This window comes from Canis lupus, chromosome 33 (assembly GCF_011100685.1).
Source record: "Canis lupus familiaris isolate Mischka breed German Shepherd chromosome 33, alternate assembly UU_Cfam_GSD_1.0, whole genome shotgun sequence".
In the NCBI taxonomy this organism is placed as follows: domain Eukaryota; kingdom Metazoa; phylum Chordata; class Mammalia; order Carnivora; family Canidae; genus Canis; species Canis lupus.
The window spans coordinates 30,512,573-30,532,362 of record NC_049254.1 but is presented as its reverse complement, the minus strand read 5'-3'; the positions used below and the strand labels follow the sequence as shown (position 1 = coordinate 30,532,362).

General features: G+C 39.1%; 1 protein-coding gene across 3 annotated transcripts in view; it reads right to left on the bottom strand.

Annotated features, from left to right (window-relative positions):
• The window catches only part of PAK2 (p21 (RAC1) activated kinase 2), an 89,532-nt gene that overhangs the window by 30,686 nt on the left and 39,056 nt on the right, over positions 1–19,790 (bottom strand). For 2 of the 3 annotated variants that reach the window (XR_005383423.1, XM_038583165.1), the window contains exon 2: positions 11,605–11,812. Coding sequence is in view for 2 of the 3 variants with exons in the window: in XM_038583165.1 (XP_038439093.1) it covers positions 11,605–11,791 (187 nt within the window). In the remaining variant the exon portion in view is untranslated. Of the gene's footprint in view, positions 1–10,938; positions 11,003–11,604; positions 11,813–19,790 lie in introns of those variants that run through there. The other variant, XM_038583166.1, reaches the window with a different exon arrangement.

The window sequence follows — 19,790 nt, the reverse complement described above, 5'->3', positions numbered from 1 at the left end:
AGGGCCACACAACACGCAGTCTTTTGTAAATGGCTTAAAAAAAGATTTTATTTATTTATTCATGAGAGACACACAGAGAGGGGCAGAGACACAGGCAGAGGGAGAAGCAGGCTCCATGCAGGGAGCCCAATGTGGGACTGGATCCCGGGACTCCAGGGTCACACCCTGGGCCAAAGGCAGGCACTAAACTGCTGAGCGACCCAGGTATCCCTTTACTTATTTTTGAGGTTCATCTATGTGATAGAACATATCACAGGACTTCACTTCTTAAATAGGGACTTCATTTCTTAAAAACTGGATGTTTTTTAGAGATTTAGATTGGGAAAAACATTTTACCATTTTTAGTGATTTTCATTTCTTTCTTTTTTTTTTAATTTTTATTTATTTATGATAGTTACACACACAGAGAGAGAGAGAGAGGCGCAGAGACACAGGCAGAGGGAGAAGCAGGCTCCACGCACCGGGAGCCCGACGCGGGACCCGATCCCGGGTCTCCGGGATCGCGCCCTGGGCCAAAGGCAGGCGCCAAACCGCTGCGCCACCCAGGGATCCCTGATTTTCATTTCTTTATGCAGATCTACATTTTCCTCTGACAACATTTTCCTTCTGCCTGAAATATTTGGTTTAATATTTCTTATAGGGCAGGTCTGCTGCTGAAAAATTCTTTCAGCCTTTATACATTTAAAAATCTTTGTTTCCCCTTCATTTTTGAGATATGTTCACAAGATACAGAATTCTAAGTTGATAAGAGTCTTCCTTTCAATACTTTAAAAAATTTTTTAAAAGATTTTATTTGTTTATTTGGGAGAGTGAGAGCACAAGCAGGGGGAGGAGCAGAGGGAGGGGGAGGAGCAGACTCCCTGCTGAGCAGGGAGCCCTCCAGCCCAGGGGCTTGAGAGGGGCTCTATCCCAGGACTCTGGGATCATGACCTGAGTGGAAAACAGATGCTTAACTGACCAAGCCATCCAGGTGCCCCTCTTTTAGTACTTTAAAGATATTCCTTCTTCTATGATGCACTGTTACTTCCATGAAGTCCACTGTCATATTTTGTTCCTTTTAGGTAATGTGTCTTTTCTTTCTGGCAGCTTATTTTTGGGCTTACAAAAATAAGCTTTTTTGTTTTTTAATCGATTTTTTAGAGCAGTTTTAGGTTCAAGAAAATTGAGCCAAAGGTCTGAAAGCTTTTAAAATTTTCTCTTTATCGGGATCCCTGGGTGGCGCAGCAGTTTGGCACCTGCCTTTGACCCAGGGCGCAATCCTGGAGACCCGGGATCGAATCTCACATCGGGCTCCCGGTGCATGGAGCTTGCTTCTCCCTCTGCCTATGTCTCTGCCTCTCTCTGTGTGACTATCATAAATAAATAAAAATTTTAAAAAATTTTTTTCTCTTTATCACCTGTTTTAAACAATTTGATTATGTGCTGTGGTTGTAGTTTTCATCACGTTTCTTGTGCTTGGAATTCACTGAACTTCTTGAATCTATGGCTTTACAGCTTTCATTAAATTTGTAAAGTTTTCAGCTTTTTAAAAAAAAAGTTTTTTTTTTAAACATTTCCCCTTCCCATTTTTTGGAAACTTCAATTACAGTTTTATTACGTCTGCATGCAATTTGTCCCATAGCCATTCATTTTTGTTTCTGTTTTTTTTCTTCTAAGTTTCATTTTACATGGTTTCTATGGTCTTCAAATTCACTTATCTTTTCTTCTAAAATGCCTAATTTACTGTTAATCTTGTCCATTGTATTTTCGAAATCTAGAATTTTGATTTGTTCTTTTTTCTATCTTCCAGCATTACTTCTAAATATGCTGAATCGTTCCTTTGGGTTCTTCATATGGAATACAATCATTTCACCATTTTAATGTCCTTGCCTACTAATTCTATCAACTGTATCACTTCTGGATTGATTCCAATTGACTGATTTTACTCATTATGGGTCTTTGCATGCCTGGAAAATACTGAATGGATGCCAGACACTGAAAACTGTTCCTTGGTAATTGCTAGATATTTTTGTATTCCTATAAACATTGGTGAGCTTTGTTCTGAGACACAGATAGGTGATTCTTAGCTGTTTACTCATAGAGGGGAGAAACAAATTTAGAAACAGTTGGCGCGTTAGGTATTAAAGTTTTGTTAGGCAATATTGGAGCAACATTTAATCTAGAGCTAATTCTGCCCCAATTCGGAGGAAAGGTCTCTATTCTATGATTCTTATTCTGAATGGTGGGAATAGGAAATATCCTGTGCCCTGTGTGAGCATTGCAGATAGTTTCCTCTCATCATTCCCAGTGGTTCCTTTTCCAGTCTGGGTAGTTATTCTCACATACATGTGCTACTGAACACTCAAGGGAGACCTCTACAGATTTTTCTCTCTGTGTGTATACAAACTAGCTGCCTTGACGTCACCCAAATTCCAGCTCTCTTTCTTAGCTCTAGGAGACGACCTAATTGTCCCTCCCTGTGCTGCAACCTGGCAACTCATTCCAAGCAGTAAGCTAGGTCAATTGTAGGACTCCCCTCAATTGTTTTCCATCTCTTGGGATGGATTTCCTTTATTTCTGATATACAACATCATGAAAACCATTGCTTTATTTTTCCCCAGTGTTTTAGTTCTTTCAATTGGAAGGGCAAAATCTAGTCCCTGTTACTCCATCTTTTTTCTTTCTAGTCCCTGTTACTCCATCTTTTTTCTTTTTTTTTTTTTTTAAAGATTCTATTTATTTATTCATGAGAGGAGAGAGAGAGAGAGAGAGAGGCAGGCAGAGACACAGGCAGAGGGAGAAGCAGGCTCCATGCAGGGAGTCTGACGTGTGACTTGATTCCGGGTCTCCAGGATCAGGCCCTGGGCTGAAGGCGGTGCTAAACCGCTGAGCCACCCGGGGTGCCCTCCTGTTACTCCATCTTGACTGGAAATATAATAGGTTTTGCTGTCATATCTGTGGTATTATGAAATTTCAGGATGATATGATTTGATGTGGTCTTTACTCTTTCATTGTGATGAAGATTCAGTGAATCCCTTCCATTTGGAAATCATATTCTTCAGATATGGGAAATTTGTTCTATCATTTCTTAGATTATTTTATTCGTTCATTAAGTTTTATCAGCATATCATATATTTCCTCTCATATTTTCCATCTTTGTAGTTTTGTTTAATAATCTGGGAGAATTTTCTTGATTGTCTTCCAATCTTCCACCTATTGATATCTTTTTTTTTTTTTTTTTTTTTTTTTTTAAATTTTTATTTATTTATGATAGTCACACAGAGAGAGGGAGAGAGAGGCAGAGACACAGGCAGAGGGAGAAGCAGGCTCCATGCACCGGGAGCCTGATGTGGGATTCGATCCCGGGTCTCCAGGATCGTGCCCTGGACCAAAGGCAGGCGCCAAACCGCTGCGCCACCCAGGGATCCCTATTGATATCTTTTGTTTTGGTAATATTAAATGTTGACTTCCTAAGAATTATTTCTCATTGCTTCTGATCGTTCTGACAATACTTTCCTTGTTTCATGGATGCCAGTGATCTTCTCTTTGAAGATTACACAGTTTGTGTGTATAGATTGGTTTTCTTCACCCTACATTGTCTGTTCTAATTCCTTTTTATCCTCTGTTGTTTTGTACTCTCTTCTATTACAGCAAGGGTTTTCTCAAATGTCTGGTAATTCTTTGCTATATATTCATACAGAGGAATATTTGTTTTTTAAAGATTTTATTTATTTATTTATTCATGACAGAGAGAGAGAGAGAGGCAGAGATGCAGGCAGAGGGAGAAGCAGGATCCATGCAAGGAGCCCGACGTGGGACTTGATCCCAGGTCTCCAGGATCACGCCCCGGGCCAAAGGCAGCACTAAGTCGCTGAGCCACCTGGGCATCCCCATACAGAGGAATATTAAAAAGTTAACTGAGAGATATATCAGCCTTTTCATTAAAGATGGGTGGGGGGTGGGGTACCTAAAGTATTTTTTTTCAGAGCATTCTGTTTATCCAGAGAAAAATCTTCCAATCTCTAGTCTGAGGGCTTTGAGTCAAGCTACAAGTATTCTGAAAGCAGGTTAGAGGAAACAAATTTAATGTTAACTTGCATTGAATCTGCCCTTCTTTTCTTTTTTCAGTTTCAGAATTCAGTGATTCATTAACCATCCACCACATATAATACTCAGTGCTCATTATATCAAGTGTCCTCCTTAATGTCCATCAACCAGTTATCCCATCCCCCACCTACCTCCCTTCAAATAACCCTCAGTTTGTTTCCTACAGTTAAGGAATCTGCCTTATTCTGGTGACTCCTCTGACAAGAATGAGGGGCTTCTTGGTTTAATTTCTCCTTGAATACAAATAAACATCAGTTTGTTCTTTTTTTCTACCTGAGGATGGGACTTAAAAACATTTTCATTGGCTACATGGGGTAAAGAAGGGGTCCTAAGGGGCTTCTGATTCCTCCTACACAGATTTTCAACTAATTCCTCCCCCTTTTCAGCCTGTGTATTATATATCTCCCCCACTCCACCACACACACACGTGATGTTGTATGTCTCTAAACCCTAAGCCTCTGAGATTTTTACAAGGAAAATTGTTCACTTCTCACAGACATTCCCATTTGCATATGCAAGTGGATAGGTCCTCATCTGTTCAGTCAGTTGCCACTTTTCCACCCTTCTATCTTTCAAGTATGTACTGAAATCTCTTGTATACTATGTCCCTTCTATTTTCTTTGCTCTTATGATATTAAAAGAAAATTTGTTATTTTACTTGGGTCTGAGGAGGGATAGGGATAGCAAATAGAGGCATGTGGTCAGTTTGCTATGCTGTCAATCTGCTTAAATTCTCCTAATATAAAAGCTAAAAGTCATGTTCTTTGATAGGTCTGCATATCTACAGTTGGAATGTTACTGTACACCGCACCACTCTCTGTTTACAAGATGCTACTGACCTAGCACTAGTGGGAAGCATACTATTTTTTTTGACTAGTGAGGATAAATTTGTGACTAATGTCCATCTCCTTTCTAGGTTTCTTCGATACATATTTATTTACAAGAGATCTGACTATGGTAAGTGGGCAGGGTGCATTAGGTGTGGCAAGGAGCAGAGGGAAATGCAACTGTTAAACCTAGTATAAATTTTGCCATCTCTACTGAAATGCACAATTCCATCTATCAAAAATAACTGCTCATTTTCAACTACACTATGAGTGTTCTGATATCATGCTCTCTACTTCTCTTTTAGAAGATTCTTTAGAAGTCCCTAGACTCATAACTCAGTATCCTGCATAGAGGAAATATTTATTAACCAACTATAAACTAATAGTTTACTTTTTATATGGCTCTGAACTGATGACAGAAAAACAACTTCATGCATTATAAAAGTACTCATTTCCTCTTCTTTAAAAAAAAAAAAAAAAAAAACCTGCTCAGTATTCCACTTCTGATATACATATGGTTGGCAAAGATACTATTTTATTAAATGACCTTGATTATAGATGACTGGTCCAAGGTAGGCATGAAATTCAAGCCAGGTCAGCCATTGTTCCAATTCCCAGGCAATTAGATTGGTTTAGGAGTGAATACCTAAACTAAGCCAGAATTAACGTCTTGAGAATCAGTCTTTCACTAGTGAATGGAGTTATAAGATATAAACCCCAAGAAGTGAAGTGTTGAGGGTTGTTTCCTAACATACAGAGAAAAAAAAGTCTGAAATTAAAAAAAATAATAATAATAAAGGTAACACAGAAACAGACAAGATATACAGCAAGAGAATTCCTGGTTCCATCTGTGTCTAAGGCCCAGCCACATTTTCAACCTAGGAATGCTGAGTTTAGAAACGTATATTGGGGGATGCCTGGGTAGCTCAGCAGTTGAGCATCTATCTGCCTTTGGCTCAGGGTGTGATCCCAGTCTGAGGATTGAATCCCACATCAGGCTCCTGATTGAGGAGCCTGTTTCTCCCTCTGCCTGTATGTCTCTGCCTCTCTCTGTGCCTCTCATGAATAAATAAATAAAATCTTAAAAAAAAAAAAAGATGTATTGAAGAAAGTTTCACATATATTAAGAGTACAGAATAAAAAGTAAAAGAAGTAAAAATGATTAAGCAGAACTTGATACACATTGATATACAACAGTTCACTATAAAGGAAATGACCCAGTATCTGAAAATCTATGTAATCCCATTTGTTTTTATGTAACACACACAGATACATACAAATATTCCTTGTATGTTAGTTGTCTTAGGAAAGGAAAGGGATATTAAAAAAAATACCTAAAACAAAAAGATGGTGAAACATGTCTCAAATCAAACAATGTGCGAGAAGGGAGAAAAAAAGATTCTTGGAACCACTTTCCAACTTCATCAGACAACAAAACAAGCAGGCAGGCAGCAACTTTCAGCTAAGAGGTGAGGCCCTTAAGTCATGTGCTTAAAAAGAATCGTTAGGTATGACACTGCCACGTTCTTTAAGGCCACCATCTTTTTGGCTACATTTCAGCTAGAATCTAAGGCTAAAAAACCCCCATCTCTTTAAAAGGAAGACTCTTCTATTTCTACTCTAACAGAATCAGTGATTACTGATTACTCCCTTGTTATTTTGACCCAAAACAGCTTCAAATTAATGAAACTTTTTGTTTCATCACAAAGAAGGGTATTCTCTAAAAAGTAGGAAAAATAGGTATGGGCCACTCTTATTAATCTCAGAATTTGATATTTAGATCAGAAGGGATATTTTCAGTTCTGTCATCTTCATCACTAACCAGAAGTGAAGGTGCATAACATACTTGGTTAACAAGTACTATACCATTCAATGCTGACTAAATAGAGCTTTTAAAAAATAAGCCAAGACAGTGGCTCACTGCCATTTTTACTGACAAACCTACTGGACTTGTTAAGCCATTTCTCACCTGGACTACTGCAAAATCCTAACTAGTTTCCATTTTTAGTCTTAGGCCTCCAACAATACCTACTTTCTATATAGCTGCTAGTTTCTCTTATTTAAGACAGAAATGTGTCCAGGTCTTTCCCCAATTTAAAGTTCTGAAATGGTTCCCTAGGAAACAGGATAAAATCTGAGCCCTGTAGCATGGAATACAAGGCCCATTATGACCTACTCCCTTCCCTGCCTACCTATTTAGCTTCTTCTCCTGTCTGTGGTTTCCTCCACACGCTACACTATTATTCTTTCCCCTTCCCTGCTTTCAAGTCACACTGGACTGTACTCAGCTCCATAAATGTGCTATGATCCCTCCTGGAGCTGGGCCACCGAAACTCTTTTCTAGGCACAGAACACATATTTTTAACTATTAAAATCCTCCTAACTATTTTCATTTATTTATTCTTTAGTCTCCAGCTCTACTGTCACTTCTTTAGGAAGCCTTCCCAGATAGGACAGATGTCTTACACTATCCATATTACCACTTTACATAGTTCGTAATTTTATTGGTTAGTGTCCTGAGAGCAGGGACACCATCTGCTTTGTTTATCCCTATCTTTGATCACTCACAGGGTACAGATGATACATATATATCAAAATGTGAAAAGATTTGCTCAATCAACTTGTCATAAAAAGTATAATTTCTAATTTTCTTTTATTTTTTATTATTTTTTATTATTTTTTTAATTTCTAATTTTCTTAACTCTTCCAGTAACATTGATAAACCAATAATGAATAACTGAAGATGGTCTTTTTTTTTTTTTTAATGAAAACATTCGCTGTCTGTTAGTAAGGACAGGAATAGGGATGTATATTTCAGTACAATAAAATGAGTATCTCTAGATCAGGTTTTATATTAGAGATGGCAAAAATCTTAGGGTAATTTTTATTTCTTAAAATAAAAATACAATTTTTTCCCTTCTAGACTCATTTTTGAAGATGATAGACTAACCACATACTGTATAGCCCTTTCCTTTTAGGACAAATCTATTTATCATAGAACAGAATCAGTGAGAAATGTCTAAAGATGAAAAGCAATTCAGTTAAGACTAAGGAGAGGAACAGCTGCTCAGGATGGAGGCAGGAGAATGCCAGTTCAGAAATGTTGAGGGTGGTTAAGCAGGTAGATCTCTGTGTTCATTTAAGCATGAATGTGCATACCCACACACAGGGGACCCCTCTCCTACTTCTCAAAGCTTCAGGTTACAGTTACCTCAGAGATGTCAGCTTGCAGGAAGGAACAGTAAGTGTGGGAGGCTGGGTTGGGAAGGGAGGGAAGAGCCCCAGGGAATGAGAGGAATTAAGGAGCACCCATTCCTCCAAACATTCCAGCTCTCTTTCTCTTTCTCTCCCTCCATCTAGGCTATACAAAGTGACTCTGCAGGTGTTCTCTCAACTACAAGGCTGTATATAATTCTAACCAAAATATCAACAGGTTTTTTTTTTTTTTTTAAGATTTTTATTTATTTAGGCAGAGAGAGAGAGAGGTGGGGGGGAGAGGGAGAGACACAGGCAGAGGGAGAAGCAGGCTCCATGCAGGGAGCCCGACATGGGACTTGATCCTGGGTCTCCAGGATCACGCCCTGGGCTGCAGGCAGCGCTAAACCACTGAGCCACCGGGGCTGCCTCATCAACAGGTTTTTTAAAAAAAAAGTACATGAAAAAAAAAAAAAAAGTACATGATAAATTCTCAAATGTATAGAGAAGAGCAAAGGGCCAAAGATCATAAAGAAAAACTTCACAGATTTTCTCTCTTAGGTATTAAGAATTACAGGCTATAGTAATTAAGGCAGTACAGTATTAGCTCAGGGACAAGTCAGCCAATGCAATAAAGTAGAGAACACATAAGTAGATCCTGGCTTATGAGGAAACCTGATAGATAATAGCTAGTATTGCAGGTCAGTGGGGAAATGATCAAAGTTTCAATGAAAGGTATGGGACACTGGTTTTTTGAAAAAAGTGAATATGGATCTCTCTTTACAGAAACATAAAAACCAAATCTAGATAGTTCAAAGATTTAAACTAAACTTTTAGTAAAACATATGAAAGTATCTTTGACCTCTAGTTTGGCAAAGATTTCTTTTCTTCTTTTTTTTTCCCCCTTAAGATTTATTTATTTATTAGAGAGAGGGGAAGAGAAATCTTTTTTTTTTTAATTTTTAAAATTTATTTATGATAGTCACACAGAGAGAGAGAGAGAGAGAGAGAGGCAGAGACACAGGCAGAGGGAGAAGCAGGCTCCATGCACCGGGAGCCCGATGTGGGATTCAATCCCGGGTCTCCAGGATCGCGCCCTGGGCTAAAGGCAGGCGCCAAACCGCTGCGCCACCCAGGGATCCCGGGGAAGAGAAATCTTATGCAGACTCTGCACTGAGCGCAGAGTTGAGCCCAGGGCTGGATCTCAAAAGCTCGAGATCACCACCTGAGCAGAAACTAAGGGTCCAATGTTTAATCGACTGCACCACCTAGCTGCTGCCACTATAACAGAATTTTTTTTAAGACAGAAGAAAAAAGGAACTAAGTAGAAAGGCAAAGTTGTTGTGTCTTTTAAAGAGCCTGTAGGGGTGCCTGGGTGGCTCAGTTGGTTAAGCCTTGGACTCCGGGTTTTGGCTGAGATCATGATCTCAGGATCATGGGGTTGAGCCCCACACGTGGCTCAGTGCTCCCTGCTCAGTGTGGAGTCTGCTTGGGGTTCTCTCCCTCTCAAATAAATAAATATTTTTTTATATAAATAAATATTTAAAAAATAAAGAGCCTGGAAAGTTTTAAGATCAGCTCTGAAAAATTATTAGATCTTGAATGTGATAAACACAAGAAAACAAAAGATTTCGGAAATTACAAAAACAAAATTTAATGGATGTTAAATACAGATCTCAAGGGCTGATAAACTTAAATGCCATCAGAGTTATCCTAAGTACCCTCACCCTCTCTTTGTGAGGGGGGACCTTGAGTTAGTAATAGCTGATGAGTGAGTTAAGAAGCTAAAACTGGAAGAGTCTCAAAATGATCAGAGATGGGTATGCTCTTTTGAATTTATGTAAATGTATATTCAATTTGCTCACAAACCCTACTACCATTACCCATTTCATTTTGTTTGCTTTTTGCCTCTACAAAGCTGTCCCTAAGTACATTTTATCCCAGCTTGAGCATTACCCTACTCTACTTTTTTTTTTTTTTTAAGATTTTATTGTTTTAAGTAATCTCTATACCCCATATGGGGCTCCAACTTACAACCTCAAGATCAAGAGTCAACATCCTCTTCCCTTACCCCACTTTGCATTTTGCTCTCCATTGGCAAGTCATTTCAATCCTGTCAGCAATTTCTTCTGGTACTAACCTTCATAAATTTGTTTTCTATCCCCCATAATTATAAATACTGTGTCTACACTTTTAGGTTTTCCTACTTTACATACACCAATTTACTACTATGGAAGATGAGCATTCAGTATTCTCCAATACACACACTTCCCTGCCCTCTTCCCATATATACTTAAAAAACATACTTCCATGAGGGTTTTCAGTTACAATCACACATGAAATCTTAAAAGCAAAACTATAGTAAGAGATACACAATAAAAGGAACAGGTTTTTATCGGTCTCATGATTACATACTATTAAATTCTCAAAGACTTGATTCTTTATTAATATTAAACATATTACCTCATTCAAATTATCACTGATTATGTATTCTTAAGTTAAATGTGTATTTATTATATACAAAGCACTATTCTCCCATTTGGGTTTACTTCTCAATGTTAACCTACTACGTAAGTGGAAATATATCTTTATCTTCACATAGATCTATTACTATCTATCAGAGACATATTGCCATGCCTAATGTAATTAAATACATTAATTTAATTCTTATTCTGAAATCCATTACCAGTCCATAATCTAATTCTAAAAAACTGTGAAAACCGTAAGTTCTTTCTTTAGGTTTGACACCAAAACAAATTCAGTGACTTCAACTTAGATGACCATTTAGAGTCTTTATCCCACTTTGTGTGATTAGGCTGGTGGTTCTTACCTGGAGGTGATTTTCCCCACAGAGGATATCTGGTAATGTCTAGAGACATTTTTAGTTGTCATAGCTGGGTGGATGGTGCTACTGACACCTAGTGGGTAAAAGCTAAAAAATGGCTTATAGGATGTTCTATAATGCACAAGACAGATCCCTGCACCAAAGCGTTATTTGGCCCCCAAATGTCATTCTTACTGAGGTTGAGAAACTCTGGACTAGATTAATGTTTGTAGAAGACACATTAATATACTGATTAATCAGTGCTGCCACAGAGGCTTCTAAGGGCACAACAGAATACATGACAAAAAGTACTAAGTATTACTACTACTGAAAAATCAGAAACTCTATTAGGCCTTTCTCAAATATCCAAATCTCATTGATGCTGAGAAGCAATAAACTATGGCCCAAGTCTTAGAAAATGAAGATGGTTACAGAAATTCATTGGTTATAACAAGTATATGAGCAATAAATTTAGTTTTATCCTTTTTTATAACAGGTTAAGAGACAATAGCCTTTCTAATAGTGTCTATGTACCACCATCAATAGTTTTCTAGGATCTATACTGTTTTCACCATAAAAATCTCAAATTACTACATACTTCAATTTAAAAGACATAAAAATTGGTAACATAAAATAATAACTGAGACTCTTGAAATGACAGTACCTACTTACCTTTCTCTGTGCCGGAGAATATAGAGATGATTTTATTCCTGGGCTTTTTTTCCTCTGGAACGGAGGGCAAAGGTTTCAAACTGTGATTGGCTGACAAAGGATCTTTGCCTCCAGTGCTAAAAATGGTACTGCTCATTCGCACAGGAGGTGCTGGAGGCTTGTCTTCCAGTTCTCCGTTATCGGACATGATTTAGAATTATGATACTGCCTGAAATAGATAGGCAAAATCATACAGTTAATAACAAGGTAAAAAAATAGTAGAGATAAGCACAAACAGTAATAATTATCCTCTTTCCAGCTCTGAATTAGAAAATATTATCTATTTAGAGTGCTTTGTAAAATTTGTAAAACTCCATGAGTTAAGAGATGAAAGTGGTTATTAATTTAGGTAATCTCCCCTATTAAAGTTGGTAAATAGTTAGCTGAGGGAATGTTTGAAAAGTGAATTCCAGTTAAGTTTTGAGGAAACATGCAGATACTAATATATCATAAGATATTTACCTAATCAATTGATTCTAAGAGGATATATTCCAATGAAAAGACAGACAACATGGAGTCTTTTAAAAAAGAGAATTCTGGGATCCCTGGGTGGCGCAGCGGTTTGACGCCTGCCTTTGGCCCAGGGCGCGATCCTGGAGTCCTGGGATCGAGTCCCACGTCGGGCTCCCGGCATGGAGCCTTGCTTCTCCCTCTGCCTGTGACACACTCTGCCTCTCTCTCTCTCTGTGTGTGTCTATCATGAATAAATAAATAAATCTTAAAAAAAAAAAAAAAGAGAGAATTCTGGGGGATCCCTGGGTGGCTCAGCGGTTTAGCGCCTGCCTTTGGCCCAGGGCGCGATCCTGGAGACCCGGGATCGAGTCCTGCCTCAGGCTCCCGGCATGGATCCTGCTTCTCCCTCTGCCTATGTCTCTGCCTCTCTCTCTCTATGTCTGTCACAAATAAATAAAATCTTTAAAAAAAAAAAAAAAAAGAATTCTGCAGAGGAAGATAATTGTTCTGACGAATCAATCAAAAGGTCTCTGACAGTCACTTCTCTTCTTTTTCTTTCTTTCTTTCTTCTTTCTTTCTTTCTTTTTCTTTCTTTCCTTCCTTCCTTCCTTTTCTTTCTCCCTTCCTTCCTTCCTTCCTTCCTTTTCTTTCTTTTCTTCCTTCCTTCTTTCTTTCCTTTCTTTCTTCTCTCTTTCTTTTTTTTTTAAAGATTTTATTTATTTATTTGACAAAGACAGAGAACAAGCAGGGGAAGCAGCAGGCAGAGGGAGAGGGAGAAGCAGGCTTCCCTCAGAGCAAGGTACCCAAAGCGGAGCTTGATCCTAGGATCCCAGGATCAGGGCCTGAGCTGAAGACAGACGCCCAACCAACTGAGCCACCGAGGTGCCCCTCCGATAGGTCCATTTCTATAGCAGAGATAGAATGTTTGCTATTAAAGACATTAACCAACACCACTCCCCACAAAGCATCTGACTCCATGTTCACTAGCCCTGTGATTACAACTTAGCCTTCATATAAACTTGCCTAACAGATGAGAATGTGCCACCGTTGCAATATTTGGTTTCTCTGAAAATCTGACATTCTAACTACATTTGCTAGTCCCTTGAAAGCTTTGCAGTCTCACAGAACTTGATCCATCCGGGAACACTGACAAAAGTAAATCCAGGGTTTGGCTGAAAACCAGGGTATGGCCAAATCCCAAGACTCTGTCATCCTGTGATGCCCTGACTAGGCAGGTTAAGAAACCCCTTAATCCACATGACTAATTCAGTGGAAACTTCAACTCTGTTTACATATATATTAATGTTATATAAAATATATATATATATATAGTTTTTATTTTATTTTATTTATTTATGATAGGCACACAGTGAGAGAGAGAGAGGCAGAGACACAGGCAGAGGGAGAAGCAGGCTCCATGTACTGGGAGCCCGACGTGGGATTCGATCCTGGGTCTCCAGGATCGCACCCTGGGCCAAAGGCAGGCGCTAAACCGCTGCGCCACCCAGGGATCCCATATATATATATATATAGTTCTGATGCAAAAATATACATTGGAAAACAACACATTTCCTCAGTAAATAAAATTTTGATTAGTAATTAGATGCTGATTACAGTCATTTAATGTAGGTGAACGAAACTTCATATATGTAAAATGAAAAGAATGCCAATTGTATTTAGATAAAATTAAAAAGAAATTTTTTTAATTTAGTTTGAATGTTAGCACCTGAAGAAAAGTAGGTATAATTTGAGAAGAATGGAGGAATGAAGAGATTATTGTACTTAATTCCACTTCAAATCTTACAGCTTCGGTTTTTCCTGATAAAAATATGCGTCACTAGAACCCTGTGTATTTTATCTGCCACAATGAGAATTATTTTAGCCTTCAAATGAGCAAGCAGGAGAGAAGGTTAAGGAGGAAAATAAACTTTTCTGGGGATAACTAGCTGGAGGGGGGCTGGGACAAGAGAGTAAAAGAAAAAAAAAAAGATCTCTTATCTGTGTGTGAGAAAGACTGCCTGAAGTGAAATTACTATTGGTGGTCAAAGGAAGAAATGAGGGCAGCCCGGGTGGCTCAGCGGTTTAGCGCCTGCCTTCGGCCCAGGGTGTGATCCTGGAGACCCGGGATCGAGTCCCATTGTCGGGCTCCCTGCATGGAGCTTGCTTCTCCCTCTGTGTCTCTGCCTCTCTCTCTGTCTCTCATTTTTTTTTTTTTTTAAAGATTTTTTTTTTTTTTTTATTAATGATAGTCACAGAGAGAGAGAGAGAGAGAGAGAGAGAGAGGCAGAGACATAGGCAGAGGGAGAAGCAGGCTCCATGCACCGGGAGCCTGACGTGGGATTCGATCCCGGGTCTCCAGGATCGCGCCCTGGGCCAAAGGCAGGCGCCAAACCGCTGCGCCACCCAGGGATCCCTCTCTCTGTCTCTCATGAATAAATAAATAAAATGAAGAAAGAAGAAGAAAGAAGAAAGAAGAAAGAAGAAGAAGAAGAAGAAGAAGAAATAATAATGAGGTTGGAATCTAGGAATGTGATGCAGATGATATAGTCTGATGATTCTTCCAAACCAAATGGTCACAACATGTGGGGTTTGTTTTGCTTTGGATTGAGAAGCAACTGGTTCTTCTGAAGTGTGGGCTGTCTGGTGTACATCACCAGAGAAGACTTATCTACTGCTACAAATGGAAGAAGGATAAGGTTAATAACAGTATTTGGAGGATTACTTGAGAACTTGATAAATCAAGGCAGATGTTTACTTCTTATGTGACCATAACATCAAGGCAAAACAGATTAACCTTACAGCAACTCACTTTCATCTTAATCACCAGGTACAACAGACACAGCATGTTCAGATTTTGGTTACACTATGAATGCTCCACATTTATGCATATTAAATTTAAAGATCAGGGTAATATGGGATGTCTGGGTGGCACAGTTAAGCAGCTGGCTTGGGTGGTAATCTCAGGGTCGTGAGATCAAGCCCTGCATCTGGCTCTGCGTTCAGCACGGAGTCTGCTTCAGATTCTGTCTCTTTCTCCCTCCACTCCTCCCATTTGTGCTCATGCACTTACACATGTGCGTGCTCTCTCTCTCTCAAATAAATACATCTTTTAAAAAAATCAGGGTAATATAACAAAATTTCAAAATACATTTGCATGCATTCAAAGAAAGAAATACACCAAAATATTAGCAGTGATTATCTGTGGCTAAAAGTAATTTTAGCTTGATAAGCATCAGACCTGTGGTTAAAATAAAAATCGATATAAAACAGGGCACAATAAGGGCACCTGGGTGGCACAGTCAGTTGAGTATCTGATTTTTGATTTTGGCTCAGGTCATGGGGTCCTTGAAGTCCAGCTGCATGTCTGGCTCCACACTCAGCATGGAGTCTGCTTGGGATTCTCTCTCCCTCCCTCTCCCACTCCTTCCCACTCGTGCTCACACTCTCAGAGCACAATAATTACTTAATGTAAACTGACTACAAATTCTATCCTTAAGGCTGGTTCATAGATGGAACATGACTAGAAACTGCCAGTACACCTTCAGCTGCATGCAGTCCAATGTTGTGATTAAGAGCATGGGTTGTGAAATCAGATTCCCTTGGTTGGAATCCTGGTTCCACCATTTACTTCAATGTGTGACCCTGGGTGAATTACTTAATTGCCCCAAGGGCTCCTTGAATAGCTGGTTCCATCCAGGCCTGGGACAAGAAAAATACAAAATGAGCCTAGAGTATCTTACATTGTCAGAAGATAGGAAGTACTTAAAAAGAATGAGGAACACAGGGAAAAGTTTTCAAAAGCCAATGCTAGAATGATTAGAGCAACAAAATTAATAAAGTAGCATTATATTTAGCCCAATGTATAAAATATATACATTTCATATCAAGACAAGTAAATGAAGGGGCGCCTGCCTGGGTGGCTTAGTGAGTTAAGCATCCGACTCTTGATTTCAGCTCAGGTGATGATCTCAGGGTCATCAGATCAAGCCTCACACTGGGCTCTGCATTGGGCTCTGCATGGGGTTCTGCATGGGGCATGGAGATTCTCTCTTGCACTTTTGCTCTGCATTCCTCAATCAATCAATCAATCAATCAATAAAATGATGGGATGCCAAATCATTTTTACAAAAGAATTCCAAATAATAAATGTAGATAAATCTTCTAGGAGTTGGAATTTAACTTCCCTCCTCACTTGAATATAGGCCAGACCTGGAGACTCATTTCCGAAGAGTAAAGTATGGAAAGGGAAAAATAACTTCATGGCAGGAAAATCTGGCAAATACTGCCTTAACCAATGATCAAGGTTATCATCTCCAGTAGTTATGTTGACACTGACATCACTTACCACCTGCTCTAATGAATAAGAAATATACTTCACCTCTATGGTATTCTTTCCCAAAATCCATAACCACAGTCTAATCATGGTAAAAACATCAGACAAATCCAAATTGAAGGACATTCTACAAAAATTCCTGACTAGGGATCCCTGGGTGGCGCAGCGGTTTGGCGCCTGCCTTTGGCCCAGGGCGCGATCCTGGAGACCCAGGATCGAATCCCACATCGGGCTCCCGGTGCATGGAGCCTGCTTCTCCCTCTGCCTGTGTCTCTGCCTCTCTCTCTCTGTGTGACTATCATAAAAAAAAAAAAAAAAAAAAAAAATTCCTGACTAATATGCCTTAAAACTATCAAGGACATGAAAAACAAAGACTGAGAAATTGTCATAGAGCAGAGAGGTCTAAGAAAACATGACAGCGTTATACTCTCGAACAAGAAAAGAATATTAATAGAAAAACTGGTAAAATCAAATACAATCTAGAATTTAGTTAACAGTAATGTACTAAGGTTGGCTTCTTGGATTTGACAGACATTTTAGAGTTTATGTTAATATTAGGTATATGGGAAACCTATGATCTCTGCAACTTCTCTGTAAATACAAAATTATTCCATGATAAAGCCTATTTAAAATGCAATTATGGGGGTGCCCTGGGTGGCTCAGCAGTTGAGTGAATCTGCCTTTGGCTCAGGGCATCATCCAGGAGTTCTGGGACTGAGTCCCACACATCAAGCTCCCTGCATGGAGCCTGCTTCTTTCTCTGCCTCTCTCTGTGTCTCCCCTGAATAAATAAATAAAATCTTAAGAAAAAAAAATTATGTAATAAAATAAGATGAAATCAGAGAGGGATACAAACCATAACAGACTCATAACAGACTCTTATAGTTAAAAACTGAAGAGGGGAGGTAGTGGGGGATGGGGTAACTGGTGATGGGCATTAAGGAGGGCACATGATGTAATGAGTACCAAGTGTTACATATAACTGATGAATCGCTAAACTCTACGTCTGAAACTAAAAAATATAAATAAATAAATAAATAAATAGGAATTGTATAATAAATTCCTCAAAAAACTAATTATAGAATTATCAGGGTGCCTGGGTCTGCCTGTGGCTCAGGTCGTGATCCCAGAGTCCTGGGATTGAGTCCTGCATGAGGCTCCCTGCAGGAAGCCTGCTTCTCCCTCTGCCTATGTCTCTGCCTCTCTCTCTGTGTCTCTCATGAATAAATACTTTAAAAAAAATTATAGAATTAAAAAATTATAGAATTATCTATTATATGACCTAACAAACAATTCCACTCCCAGAATACACCTAAGAGAACTGAAAACATATGTCCAAGGGTGCTTGTGTGGTTCAGATGGTTAGGGGTCTGTGTTTGGCTCAGGTCATGACCCTGGGACCCTCGGACTGAACCCTGCATTGGGCTCTGCTCAGTGGAGAGCATGCTTCTCCCTCTCCCTCTATTACTCCCCCTACTTATGTTCTCTCACTATCAAATAAATAAAATCTTTTTTTAAAAAGATTTTATTTATTTATTCATGGGGGGGGGGCAGAGACATAGGCAGAGGAAGAAGCAGGCTCCATGCAGGGAGCCCGACGTGGGACTCGATCCTAGGTCTCCAGGATCATGCCCTGAGCTAAAGGCGGTGCTAAACCACTGAGCCACCCAGGCTGCCCAAAAATAAAATCTTAAAAAAAAAAAAAAAAAAAGAAAACATATGTCCACAAATAAACTGCATATAAATGTTCACAGCAGTATTCATAATAGCCAAAATACAAAAGAACCAAAATATCAACAAAGATATGCAAAATGTGGCATATCCACACAATGGGATATTTGGCCACAAAAAGGAGTAAAGAACTAATAAAGGCTACAATGTGGACGGACCTTGAAAACATAAATGGAAAAAGAAAGACAAAAAGGCCACATACTATAGGATTCCATTTATATGAAATGTCTCAAACATGTAAATCCACAAGGACAGAAGGTAAGATTTAGTGGTTGCTAAGAGGGGAGGGGAACGGGATGTAACTAATAATGGGTATGGAGTTTCTTTTTAGGGAATTAAAATGATTGGCATTAGACATTGGTAATGGTTGCACAATCTTTTTAATATCTTAAGACCACTGATACACTTTAAAGTAGTAAGTTTCAGCTATGTAAATTATATCTCAATTTTTAAGAAGGAATAAAGGGGCGCTTGGGTGGTTCAGTCGGTTGAGCAACTGCCATAGGCTCAGGTCATGATCCTGAGGTCCTGGGATTGAGCCCTGCTCTGCATCAGGCTCCCTACTCAGTGGGGAGTCTGCTCCTCTCTCTCCCTCTGCCTCCCTCGCCCGCTCATGCTCACTGTATCTCAAATGAATAAATACAATCTTAAATTTTTTAAAGGTATTAATATTTACTTCATAAAGACTAAGTGAGCTAATAAAGACTGAATACTGCCACTACTATCATGATCCTTAATGTTTATAAAACACTATGCTGTAAGTTTGAGAAGATATAGGAGGATCTAGTTCTTCTCCAAGAGTTCATAAGTTACTGGGAAAGATCAACACAATTAAGGTCATGCATGCCCTTTATCAACAACTCAACACATGCATATTAAAAGTCATTTACCTTTTTTTTTAAAAAAGATTATTTATTTATTCAGAGAGAGAGAGAGGACGAGAGAGGCAGAAACACAGGCAAAGAGAGACGCAGGCTCCACGCAGGGAGCCTGACGCCAGACTCGGTCCCAGGTCTCCAGGATCACACCCCGGGCTGCAGGCGGCGCTAAACTGCTGCGCCACTGGGGCTGCCCACTTACATTCTTCAAAAGGTAGCAGTTCTTAAAACATTTTGACTTCACCCTTTACACTCCTAAAAATTAGGATCCCAAATAATTTTTGTTTATATGTCTATATTTTCTATATGAGAAATTAAAGCAAGTTATTCAAATACTTATTTCATCAAAAAAATACTGAATACAGTTACTATAAATATATATATATATTTAAATGTTTTTAAGACTTTATTTATTCATGAGTGACAGAGAGAGAGACACACACAGAGAGAGGCAGAGACACAGGCAGGGGGAGAAGCAGACTCCATGCAGGGAGCCCCACGTAGGACTCGATCCTGGGACTCCAGGATCACACCCTGGGCCAAAGGTAGCGCTAAACGACTGAGCCACCTGGATGTCCCTATATATATACATACATATATAATTTTTTAATATTTTATTTATTTATTCATGAGAGATACACAGAGAGAAGTGAAGACATAAGCAGAGGGAGAAGCAGGCGCCTCGCAGGGAGCCCGATGTGGGACTCGATCACCAGACCCAGGATTGCACCTTAGCTGAAGGCAAACACTCA